The sequence below is a fragment of the Ursus arctos genome, unplaced genomic scaffold (assembly GCF_023065955.2).
Source record: "Ursus arctos isolate Adak ecotype North America unplaced genomic scaffold, UrsArc2.0 scaffold_12, whole genome shotgun sequence".
Lineage (NCBI taxonomy): Eukaryota > Metazoa > Chordata > Mammalia > Carnivora > Ursidae > Ursus > Ursus arctos.
The window spans coordinates 9,232,773-9,246,543 of NW_026622786.1; the positions used below are offsets into that span (position 1 = coordinate 9,232,773).

The window sequence follows — 13,771 nt, forward strand, 5'->3', positions numbered from 1 at the left end:
TTATAGGAAAAAATGCTTATTAGGGAAAAAAGAAAAATATAAAAATGAAAGACCTAAAGTTCCAATGTAAAAAGCTTTAAAAAGAGCTAAATAAGGAAAAGGAAGGAAAAAGTAAAAATAATGAAACAGAAAACATAATAGAGTCACTGTTAATAAATGCAGCTAAAGACAAACATTAGTTCCTTGAAAAGATTAACAAAATTGATAAATGCCTACCTAGATTGATAAAAAGAGAAAACAAATTATCAATATCAGGAATGAAAGAGGGATTATCACTACAAAGCCTAGAAACATGAAAGGCCTAAGAAAGTAATATGTACAACTGCACACCAAAAACTTTGATAACTTCCATGAAATGGAGAAATTTCTTAAGAATACTATTAATTAATACTAAAACTGACAAAAAATGAAAATATACTCTGAATAGCCATATATGTATATATGTTATATGTACATTTATGAGAGTTGAATCTGTTATTAAAAACCTTCCCACAAAGAAAAGTCTCAGCCCAGATAGCTGCTTAGGTGACTCTATCAAAACATTTAAGAAGTAACACCAATATAACACAAATGCTTTCAGGAAAAAGGGGAAACTATTTTTCACTTCATTTTACAAAGGCAGGTAACTCTAATACCAAATACGGCCAAATATAAATAGGATAATACATTATGGCCAAGGACTATCCCAGGAATTCAAAGTTGGTTTTAACATTTGAAAATCTAACAAGTAGGGGCGCCTGGGTGGCACAGCGGTTAAGCATCTGCCTTCGGCTCAGGGCGTGATCCCGGCGTTATGGGATCGAGCCCCACATCAGGCTCCTCTGCTATGAGCCTGCTTCTTCCTCTCCCACTCCCCCTGCTTGTGTTCCCTCTCTTGCTGGCTGTCTCTATCTCTGTCAAATAAATAAATAAAATCTTTGAAAAAAAAAAAGAAAGAAAAAAGAAAATCTAACAAGTAATTTACCACATTAACAGAACAAAGGTGAAAGATGTTATCATCTCCACAGATGGAAAAAAAGAGTATGTGGCAATATTCAACACCCATTCACGACAAAAACTAAGTGAAATAGGAAGAGAGTGGAATGTCCTGAACCTGGCAGAGGCAACTGATGAAAAATCTACAGCTAACGCCATACTTGATGAAATTTTTTTTAAAAGCATATTATAAAAACTTTTATAAATCTAGAAGACTTATAAAATATAGATGGAGACAATCTTTTTAACAAAAATTATAAACCCAAAAAGCTATAAAAGATTTATTTGAATATATAAAAATTTAAAACTTATGAATAAAAAATTATTATAAATAAAGCAAAAAAGCACATCTAAATGTCCAATATATTTATGAAAAGGATGTTCAAATTCACTAGCCAGAAAATACAAATGAAGAAAACAGTAACATTTTAGAGTTACTGGTCTATCAAAAATTAAACAGAATTTATACCTGCACACATTTAGGTATCTCACACATTGGAGATAGAAATATGATGAACTAGTCATTTTGGAAAACATTTTGGGAATACTATTAAACGTAAAATGCATATACCCTTTGATCCAGCAATCCCACACTTGAGAATAAAAAGCCATACAGTCTCTGATCTAGCAATCATATTCTTGAGAATCATTTTCAGAGAAAAGTCCCCATTATAAAAGGACATATATAATAGGATACGACTGCAACGATGTTTATGGTAGCAAAATAATGGAAACAAATACCACTGATATGGAAATGATGGAATAAATTATGGTATAACTATGCATGGCATTTTAACCAAGGTATTACAGTATGTTTCACTATGTAGTCATCACGAAGACTGATTTCGAGCTTTATCAGAGGATGTGGAAGAGGACTTTCATGAAACACTGTTGAGTGAGAAAAATAAGAGGTACAAAAGCTAGCATCCAAAACACCCATATAAAAGTTTAAAAGCTGCACCAGAACATGTTTGTGTTTCTGTATGCTGTACCATATTGTAGACGATAAATATGCCTGGTTTTGCTAACATGGGCTGGCTTTCAGGCAGCAAGAGAGGAGGAAAGTCTATGTGTGAGACATCAGCAGCCCTCAACCAAAAGAGGAAGAAAAAAAAAAACTTTGAAAAAATAGGTAATTACATTTATGATCTATAAACTCAAATAAAATATGTATTTGTATGAATATATACGAAGATGCTAAATGAAAATTAAATTTATAAAAATGTTCAAGACATGATTGTTGAATACCTTTCTACTGTCATCTCAATCTGAGTTTGAAGTTTTGTGATTTAAGCTAGATTTCTTTTTCCATAGAGACAAAAAGAAGTCCTGCATTCTTTATCTCAGAATAAAATGTTAAATTAATTAAATTAAATTTCTTATGTAAGAAAGTTCTAGGATTCTGGCAGTGGTACTGAAGGAAACATCAGAAAATCTGATCATAATCATAAAACTAAGGAATGGTAACAGGTGCATCTAAATCATTCGGCCATTTCCTTTTGTGCAGGTTGCTCTGGAACTCCAGCCAACTTATTCCCCTCACAAGGAGGTAATTTATATTACATATAGTGCATGAAACTGGAGAAGAGTAAAGTTAAATTTAATGTTAGGTATTAAATGCTAATTTCTCAATGGAAATCTAAACTCTATAAAACTCTCCATTACAAAGAAATGACTAAAATAGATTAGTCTTTTCAAATAAAGTTGTCACAGAATCACAACTCCAGAAAAATATTCTCCTAACTTTAATTCTAAAGGGCCTGTGGGCAGGAGAACAAGAGCCAAATTTTCATGTAATTCCCAAGTCCCAATATTAAGAGAAATAATAAATTTCATTTGGAGAAAAACCTAAGTGCTTGGCAAAAATTTCAGTCAGCATCAATTATTTCAATGCAAGTTAAATATGGTGACATTATTCAAATTTTGTAATATTAATTGTATATCTTTGCATGATTTATAAAGTTATCCAAAAATTTTTTTCATCTATTTCTAAGTAAAATCAGTGTTCTCTATCAGAATGAAACAAAGTGCAAAGAATGTTTAGTTCACTTTGAACGTCAATAGTACAAATACCATAAATAAGGACCATATAGTCAACATCATGAATTATGTCTTCCCTTATCATTCAGCAATAGGAAGGCCTGATTTTAAGGCATATTTGTGTTCCATTTTGACTCAACAGATCAACAGATACTGTACGAAAAATTAGAGAGAGAAAGCATTTTGAATCCATTACAGCATGAAATGGAAATGAATAAGCAAATAAAAGAAGCAAACGGGTGAGGAAAAGAAACAGACTTGGAGAAACTGGAATACAGTTAAGGCAAGGGAACTGTGGCAAAGTCAAGAACTTCTCAAAAAAAAAAGAATGCTTTAAAGAGAAATTTCTGCATATATAGAGAAAAAAATTTAAGTCTTAGAAAGTATGGTGGGGGGAGATCATTAGAAATTTCTAATGTTAAGTTAAGCTAATTCTTTCAGAACAGGAATAATCATATAAAAATAAAATTTACCTTTTCAGATTCACCATTGCCCAAGGAATCCCAGTAGGCGTGTTAAAGGCAGGAAGGAGTTTCTCAGCCAGCTGAACTGCTTTAACCTTGAATATCTGAGATGAAAACATAAAAACATTTTTTATAAAAAAATTATAGCCACCCATTAATAAATTATAGCCATTATCATTTGCTGATCTCTCTCAGATGCATACTACAGGGAAGAAGTCCAAGGGGGAATAATGGCATCTCTTTGGTACCATGTAGCATACAGCAATCAGAGAAAATGTTGGTAAACTGGATACTGAGGAAAACTACCAGTGTGTAATGTCCTGAAATTATAATTATTGAAAGGGAAAGATAGGTTTTGGTGATAATATTATCTGTATTTTCAGATGGCAAAGGTCTTAGAGAAAACATCAGGTTACAAAATGTCCATACAATGGTATATAACCTTAGTACAAATACTAAAACAAAAAGATGCAACCCAATTTGGATAAATGTCCTTGAATTACTTACCGTAAGCATGTTTATGTCTCAACATTTTCCATCAAGGTTTGTCCACATTATTAAAAAGAAAAGGCCTGAGTTCACATTCCCAGTTTGAGAGTAATAAATGCTTCACCCCTTAGTCCTAATTACTGCTATTTTGGGTACCAAAACAATAAATTACCTTAATATCAGTGGATTCCAACATTTTAAATCATGTACTACTACCAAAATATACACAGTAAAATTTCAATATTCTTAGCATATCCAAATAGATAGGCTTGTGTATCCCACTTCGGAAACTGCTGACTTAGAGGCTCCAAACTGAGACTGGGTCATAATATCCTACTGCCCTTCAACAGATGACTGGATTAGAAGATGTGGTCCATATATACAATGGAATATTACTCAGCCATCAGAAAGAACGAGTTCTCAACATTTGCTGCAACATGGATGGGACTGGAGGAGATAATGCTAAGAAAATAAGTCAAGCAGAGAAAGACAATTATCATATGGTTTCACTCATTTATGGAACATAAGAAGTAGGAAGATCGGTAGGAGAAGAAAAGGAAGAAGGAAGGGGGGGTAAACAGAAGGGGGAATGAACCATGAGAGACTATGGACTCTGGGAAACAAACTGAGGGCTTTGCGGGGGGCGGGGGGGCCAGAATGGGATAGGCTGGTGATGGGTAGTAAGGAGGGCACATATTGCATGGTGCACTGGGTGTTATACACAAGTAATGAATCATGGAACTTTACATCAAAAACTAGAGATGTACCGTATGGTGACTAACATAATATAATAAAAAGATATTATTATTTTAAAAAAAACAGGAAAAGTGGTATGTTCTCCTATATGCTTCAAGCCAATCTTTTCTCAAATTGATTTCAAATTGATTAGATACTTAAGCTCTCATCTTTCCACTCCAGTCAAATGTTTTTGATAAAATATTATTAAATCCTTCAAATAAGTAGTCGAGAGTCTGGAACAGATCAAAGTTCTACACTGAGGTTACATTAAACAAAGCATCCCAACATTACTGGGGGTAGAAGATACCAGAAATATGTGCAAGCTGACAAAGAAATAAGATTTTTAAATGTTTTGCAAGGTTCCTTAAATGAGGCAAAACCTCTTAGCAGAATTTTAATTAGATATTCTCATATACCAACAATTTACCATTTCCTTGAATACCTACTTTGACGCAAAAGTCTCAATGAAAAATGTAACAATTTTAGATTAAAGTTTTAATAAATTTCTCAAATTCATCTCATTAATTCAGAAAAGCAAATGTAAACTGTTCTCTCCATATTAACATTTATAAGTTAAAAAAGTCAAGTTACATTATATAGTGAACAACAGTACTGCTTGTGTTTACCATGAAGGCGAAGGGACTAAGTTCTTACCTAATATTAATATCGTGGATTTATTAATCACATTTTTTATATTACATCTTTTCTACATATAAAAAGTAATAGTCAAAACAGTAAAATTACTTACAAACATAAACATTTTCTAAGTAGAAAGCATTCTCATTTCACTTCCAGAAGTAAACTTCTAAAAGATATTTTCTGATTTTTACCTACTTTGTGCTATTAATAACAGATAACATATATACTAACCAGTTAAAGTACACAGCCCCCCCAACACAACATCCTAATATTAATATCACTGAGAAAAATTTCCTTATATAATAGTGTGCTTATCTTAATTTATTCACAAATATACAAACTCTTTAATGATAAATAAATAAGACCCCTACATAACCTATCTTCAGAAACATATTTTGGAGACAGCAGCAACAGCTAATTTAAATCACATTATTTTTTGCCATGAAAAATCCAGAACATATCAAAGTAAAAAAATAAGTCTCTTTTCCAATCCGATTCCTCAACCACACAGTTCCTTCTACAATGCAAACAGCTATCAGTTTCTTAAATATCTAGTAAATATTTTGCGCTAAATCAGTTCCGTGTGCATGGTTCTAGCCTTGTCACATCGAATCCTCATTTTCTGGCCCTCCCAGAAACAGAAATTCTGTTAACAGTTTACACACATAGTTTTTGTCTCTGTGTCTCTCAAGCATGGAATAGCATGTGCTCTATTCTGAACCTGCTTCTTTCACTTTACTGTACCTTGGAGATCTTCCCGAATCAGTCCACAAAGGTCTACCACATCCTTCTCTTCAGTGGCTGCAGAATTTCTCCTTGTATGGATGTACTGGAATTTATTTAGTCCCCTATGTAACAAACATATGTTTCCAAACTGTGTGACTATATAAGATAAATTCCAAAATGGGAACTGAAGTATATCAATGGGTATATTGATTTGTAATTTCAACGGTTAATGACAATTTGTCTTCCATGCGTTTTACTAATTTAAATTCTTACTGGAATGTATGAGAAACCATTTCCCTGTGTTCTTGTCAACACAAAAGTTAGCAAAATTTTGATTGCCGCCAATCTCATACAGTCCCCAATTTACAAAGATCCAACTTACTGATGAACACCTCACAATTTTTCAACTTTACAATGATGTTAAAGTGATATGCATTCAGTAGAAACCAACTATAAATTTTTTATCTTTTTCCAGGCTAGAGAAATGTGGTGGAGAGTCCCTCATGATACTGGGCATAGGCAGCGAACCACAGGTCCCAGTCAGTCATAGGATCGTGAAGATGAACAACCAATACACTTCCAACCGTTCTGTACCACACAACCATTCTGTCTTTCACTTTCACTACAGGATTCAATAAATTACAGGAGATATTCAGACTTTATTATAAAATAGGCTTTGTGTTATGATTTTGCAAAACTGTAGGCTAATGGAAGTGTTCTGAACACATTTAAGGTAAGCTAGGCTAAGCTATAACACTCAGTAGATTAAGTGTATTAAGTGCATTTTCAATTTACAGTATTTGCAACTTCTGATGGGTTTATCAGGATGTAACCCCGTTGTAAGTCAAGGAAGATCTGTAGTTGAAAAAGGAGACTCCAGTGTCATTTTTGTTTTCATTTATTTTATTATGAATGCAGTAAATACTCACACTCATTCAAATCTCCTTTCAAACACACCTTCAAACACTGCAGAGGATGGAAAAGTACATAACATTTCCCAGAGTCCACTCCACCTACGGTTTAACATCTGGCATAGGCATTGCCAAGCATACTTAAATATGCAGTATTTGGAAGGAAAAAGTAAGTGATCTGAGGCAGTGGCCTTGCAAGCATCACGGTGAAGGGATCTGATTCTTCTGTCGTGGCTCTAATAGAAGCTCTAGTGACTGGTCCCCATCCTCACAGAGACCATGTGGGCAATGAAGGCAATTGATTAGATATATGGTATGGCATGCTTGGGTATTTCTCCTGACTGCATGGTTCCAAGGTATATAACAAAAATGCTTCATGTCATGGCCCTCCCCAAGATTCAGTTAACTAATCAGTACCCTGTAATAAACCACTAGGTAAAACAGATTCTGCCAATTTTACTATGATTATTGATGGATAAGATGATGAGAACAACTCAATTATTCATGTTTAAGAGGCTCAATAGTATTAAGACTTCTACAACATTTCACTTATTTACAGAAAAAAACTTTTATGTGTTCAATGTCCATTATGTAAAATCTCCCAGTTAGTTTTACCAGAAAAAAAAAAATGGTAGGCAATGGAACTATGCTAAAACTGGTTCTAGGTTTAGAAGAATTAGGACTGGAAGAATTATTTCCAGGTGTGGAAGAATTGGAAGAAATGGGGTTAAACGGATACAAGGTGGCAAAATTACAAAGAGCTTTAAAATAAAAGTGATGAACCTTAAAGTAACATAACCAAAAACACAGAGAACCACTGTAGATTCTTGAGGAGGGAAGTGATATTAGAGTCCATGTGTGATAGCAAAGGAAACAGTCGACAAAACCAAAAGACAACCAATAGAATGGGAGAAGATATTTGCAAATGACATATCAGATAAAGGGCTAGTACCCCAAAATCTATGAAGAACTTATCAAACTCAACACCCAAAGAAGAAATAATCCAATCAAGAAATGGGCAGAAGACATGAACAGACATTTCTCCAAAAAAGACACCCAAATGGCCAACAGACACATGAAAAAATGTTCAACATCATTCAGCATCAGGGAAATACAAACCAAAACCACAATGAGTTACCACCTCACACCAGTCAGAATGGCTAAAATTAACAAGTCAGGAAATGACAGATGTCGGTGAGGATGCAGAGAAAGGGGAACCCTCCTACACTGTTGATGGGAACGCAAGCTGGGGCAGCCACTCTGGAAAACAGCATGGAGGTCCCTTAAGAAGTGAAAATAGAGCTACCCTACAACCCAGCAATTGCACTAGTGGGTATTTACCCCAAAGATACAAATGTAGTGATCTGAAGGGGCACCTGTACCCCAGTGTTTTTAGGAACTATGTCCACAATAGCCCAGATGGAAAGAGCCCAGATGTCCATGGACAGACGAACAGATAAAGAAGATGTGGTGTACACACACACACACACACCACACAATGGTATATTACGCAGCCATCAAAAAATTGAAATCTTGCCATTTGCAATGACGTGGATGGAACTGAGAGTGTTATACTAAGCAAAATAAGTCAATCAGAGATAGACAATTATCATATGATCTCACTTGTGGAATTATGTGGAATTTAAGAAACAAAACAGAGGATCATAACAGAAGAGAGGAAAAAATAAAACAAGATGAAATCAGAGAGGAAGACAAACCATAAGAGACTCTTAACCATAGGAAACAAACTGAAGGTTGCTGGAGGGAAGAGAGGTGAGGGCATGGCGGAACTGGGCGATGGACATTAAGGAGGGCATGTGATGTAATGAGCACTGGGTATTATATAAGACTGATGAATCACTGACCTCTAGGTCTGAAATCAATAAGACAGCATATGATAATTAATTGAATTTAAGTTTAAAAAAAAGAATCCATGGGTGCTTTTGTTTTCTTTATTGAATTAAATTACTAATGTAATACGCTTGCAGCCTGTTTTCAACCTAGCAGAGAGTGAAGAGTTCAGAATGCTCAAATGACTCCCCATCTCATTCAGAGTAAAAGTCCTTTAAGAGGCTATACGTCTTTATAAGCGATGCACCTCTATGACTTCTATGCCTCATTCTCTCCTTTCTTTCCCTTCCAGCAACCTACTTCAGCCCTATTAACCATCTTTGTTGTTTTCTAAGAGTGCCAGTTATGCTTTTGCTTCAGTGTCTTGTCATTTGCTGTTTCTTTCAACTAAAGGCTCTTATAAAAAGGCTCTCTCTTCTCCTTCAGGAGAAGCCATTCTCATGGCTCTTATCTCCTTCATGTCTCTATACAAATGTAAACCTCATACATACTCCCTGACCATCTTATTTGAAATTAAAACTTCTTTATCCCCTTCCATGCTCCACCTCTCTCCTTAGCGCTTCTCAATAACAGTGCGTGTACATGTATGTATAGGTGTGTAAACACATATGGGCTTTCACATACCTACCCCGTTCATTGCTGTTGAATACCTGAGATTTATAATAAAACAAGTAACTATCTTCTTTCTTTTCCATACCAACCCCACATCCCCAAAATATCTGATGTTAATATGCAAAGGTTTTAAGACCCTTTTTAAGATATTCTACAGAAATGTTGGGATGATGACAATGATATTAACACACACATATAGTAACCCATTTAATTCTCACAACAACCCAATGAGATAAATACTGTTACTCCCATTTTACAGAGTAGGAAACTGAGGTTTAAAACAAGTAAGTTAATTTGCCCAAGGTCATACAACTACTCAATGGAAAGCCTGAATTTAAACCTAGGCAGTCTAGCTCCAGAGTCCATGCTCTTGCTTATCAAATTCACTATTAGAAATAGATATCTAGATTACTGACATCTTGATATAGACACAACTGTAGACAAAGACAATTACTACACCTTGCATTATTTAATCTCACTTTTTGTAGTCAATAATTAAATTCCTCATGGTATTTGACTAATTCATTGCACATCTCTTTGTCCTGTATCTTACATCCTCCCTTTTGAATGATACTTTGGCTAATATAAAAATCTGAGTTGGCAGTTATTTTATCTTAGCGATCTAAAGATATCACTCCGGTGTACTGCACTGAGCACTCTGCTGTCAGCTGTCATCCTTCTGTAAGTAATCAGCCCTTTCTCTTTAGTAGCTTTTAATATTTCTTATTTTTTATATCTTTTCAAATATTGATTCTCTATCATTTATTCCATTAAACTCATCTAAGACTCTTACTAAACATTCTTTGAAACCTCTCACTATTTTCTATTTCTCAATTCTTCTTCTTAATTTCTCTCCTTGACTCTCTATATTGCATTCTGGATGAATTTTCATCATCACCATGAACATCCTTGAAGGCTAGACAGCTGTTCCTTAGATCAAGTGAAGGTTACTACAAAGCTGCAGGTTAACAAAGAGGTAGAAACATATTCACACACACCTCTCCCTCAAAATGAGCCTGCAAACAATATTCTCAAACTCATAATGAAATCTAAGATTTATTTTATATACAAACTAACAAGTTGGCAAACCACATTTTCATGAATATCCACAGAGTCATAAATATCTCTGACTACTGGGTCAGAGACCAAAGGACTATATTATTCACAGCAAAGTATCAGCCAAAGATTTGAGTTAATCCACATTGCCCATACCTGCCCCACCCTCACCCCCACCCAAATCTCAGAGGGATGATCCAAAGAGTCCGTGGTGGTTTCCTACACACATGGTGGGTTGTGTTGCAGAAAAAAAAAAACTGAGCTTGGAGAATCTCTTTTACAGTAAGTGAAAGGAAGCCGATTTGATGACCTTAATTCATCCCTGCAAGTATAACCCGAATGACCTGGGTAAAGAGCAGTCAAGGCCTTGTATCCTTGGTTTCCTGGCAAAAGTGTGCAGGGACACTCAGGGGCTATGGTGTTTTGCTTTCCTAACCCTTCATATCAGCAGCAGCATTGCCTTCCTGTAGCAGCAGCTAAATCCACTTTTCTCCAGTGCTAGCAGAACCAGCTTCATGACCCTCAACCCTCACTGGAAAGACAGCAGCAAGAGCACCAACCTGCCAGCACACTTTCATCAGAGATCTGAATTTCAGCTCTGCTGAGCCCTTCCTCACGGTTTCTAACATTAAGTCATTAAAACCTCCTCCCCATATTCCTTTAGCCTTGGTTACTTCCTGTAGGAGCCACCTCCATGATACTTTAGAATATTCTTTTTAATCTAGCACTTACTTAGGTGACTTTGTGCCTAGTTAATAGTCTGTATATTAAATTCTCTCTGTTCAAATATTGGCATGGTCTGTCTCTTAACTGGATCCTGACTGATAAATAAATAATCCATATTTTGTTATATATTTAAAAACAAGGAAAATAAAGATTTCTAAAATCACACACAGTTCCTGTATTCTGAACCAAATACTACTAATATTTTGATATATTTCCATCCTTTTTGCTGTAAGGACATACAGTTCTTAAGTAGATTTTTATCTTTTCCTGCTACTAACATAACACAAGTATCTTTCCAAGTTTTACAAAACTGTCCAATTTACCATATTCATTTCCTCCCCTCCCACTCACTCCTCATCCTATTCCAACATGGCTGCTGCCCCCATCATTTCATTGAACTGGAATCTGCTAATCTTTAGTCACACATTTGAGCATAGATCATTATTGACCAGTTCCTTCTTAAAATACTTTCTTCCCTTGTATTCAGTAAACCCACAATCTCCCTACCTTCTTCACTGACTCATCCTCCTCATATCTGACCTTTAATGCTGTGTTCCTCCAGGCTTGATTCCAGGTCCCCCTCTCTTCCTATCCTAAACTGTCTCCCTGAGCAAGATCACATGTGCTTGTTTTCAATTATCAGGTACACAGCAACTGACTCCCACATTTATATTTCTCATCAAGACTTCTCCAATAAGCACCAGTTCCATTACATTTGTTTACCACCTATTTCCACATAAATATAGCAAAATGCCCTTAAACTCAAAATACTTAAAATGAATTGATGATCTTCTACTCCCAATTTAATGTTCTTAAAGTGCATAATTTCTAATAACTGTCCTGCCATCAGTACTAAAACCCTGAAACTGGGGACAGAACCAACTCCTCCTTCTGCCTCATCCCCCCTTCCAAAGTATCACCCAATCCTTTGGAATTTATCTCCCAAATCCCTTGAAATCATTTAATCTCTCGCCTCTACAACCCATCTGGTCCAAGCCACCATTATTTCTTGCCCCAAATACTGCAATGGCTAACTAACTAGATGAACAGAGTACGTAACACACACACGCAAGGGAGCACACACACCCCCACGCTACAAATATTGGTCTATACTTTGCTTTTGTCATTGAATATATCAATATTTTTCCTAGATAAAACATATCAAATTTATGTTCACAGTTGTATAAGTGAGAGATGTATTAATCTATTCAAATATTCCACTCTAGGTGAATATTCAGGTCTTTTCAAACATTGGCTACTAAAAACACTACTGCAATAAAATATCCTTCTAAATATTTCTTATGTATCCACATTGTTACTTTTAGATAATATATCCCTAGAGGCGGGTTACTGGGTCAAAGAGAATTTTATATTTTAAATGTTTACTTGACACCACCAAATTGTTTTCCAGAAAGTTGTATCATTTGTATTCCCTCCAACAGCTTATCACACATTTGTTAAAATTTAAATTATACATTTATTTACATCCTATTTAAAGTGAGTGCATTTTATTGTATGTAAGTTAGCCTTAGTAGAGTTGCTTAAAATAAACAAAATAAACGTCTTGAAGTTTTTTTTATCAGACAGAGAATGTGTGGAAGGGTTAGTCTATTTTAGGCAGAAATTATGGTAGAGGTCTATGAACATATAGGAAATAAAACAATGTGGTCTAAATATAGTTTCATGTATGCGGAATTTTGAGCTTCTCCTCTGTGAATCCTTCCTATCCCAGATTTCACTCCTAATTTCTAGCACCTGGGGTAGCTCCAAACTGTCTTCTGATCTGACAAACCAATAATCATAACCATAATTATCAACTATGACTGGTACTGGCTTTAACTTTAAACATGTAAGAATGTGTACAGATGTATAGATGAACTCACACACTTAATACGAAAATGTTGGAGAGTATATTTAAAAATGTTATCTGAGTCAGTAAAGCTTAGTGGACTGTTTTGCCCAATTACCAGCACACCTATAGAGATGAAGAGGTCAAATTTTCAATGGAAATAGCAGCAATTTATGGAGCAATATAAGGTTTTCCAAAAATAAAATGAGAATTAGTGCAGTTAGGACAATAATGACTAATATTTAAACCAGGAAATATCTGGGTCCAAAAAGCCTATTTGTCTTAGAAAATATCCCTAAACTTATTCAGAAACAATCTTACATTATAGGCAACAGAGTACATTTGCATTTAGTAAAGAAGGATTTTGTTGTTGTTGCTTCTTTTACTTTTTTTTTTTTATCTGTAAAACATGTATTAAACTCCACATAACCATGTCTCTATTTCATCTGACAGATTTCAGATGCAGTTATTCACATAAATTATGTTATTATCTTACTAAGGAAGGGATACCACTTTGATAACCATTAAAAAAAATGAGAAAATCCTGTAACAGAAATGCCATATATTAGAGGCTAAGATCAAGTAAACATAATAAATCATCAAGATTTTTTTAACTTGTGAATATTTAATATAAATAGCCTTGTTCTGAGAAAATAAAATGATAAGGTTTCACATTTATTATATTAATAAATCAA

The 13,771-nt window shown here is 34.8% G+C and overlaps 1 protein-coding gene across 4 annotated transcripts in view; it reads right to left on the reverse strand.

Annotated features, from left to right (window-relative positions):
- The window catches only part of MAN1A2 (mannosidase alpha class 1A member 2), a 187,557-nt gene that overhangs the window by 92,053 nt on the left and 81,733 nt on the right, over nt 1–13,771 (reverse strand). For all 4 annotated transcript variants that reach the window (XM_026483649.4, XM_057310338.1, XM_057310337.1 and 1 more), the window contains exon 6: nt 3,489–3,583. In XM_026483649.4, the coding sequence (XP_026339434.1) occupies nt 3,489–3,583 (95 nt within the window). The remainder of the gene's footprint in view (nt 1–3,488; nt 3,584–13,771) is intronic.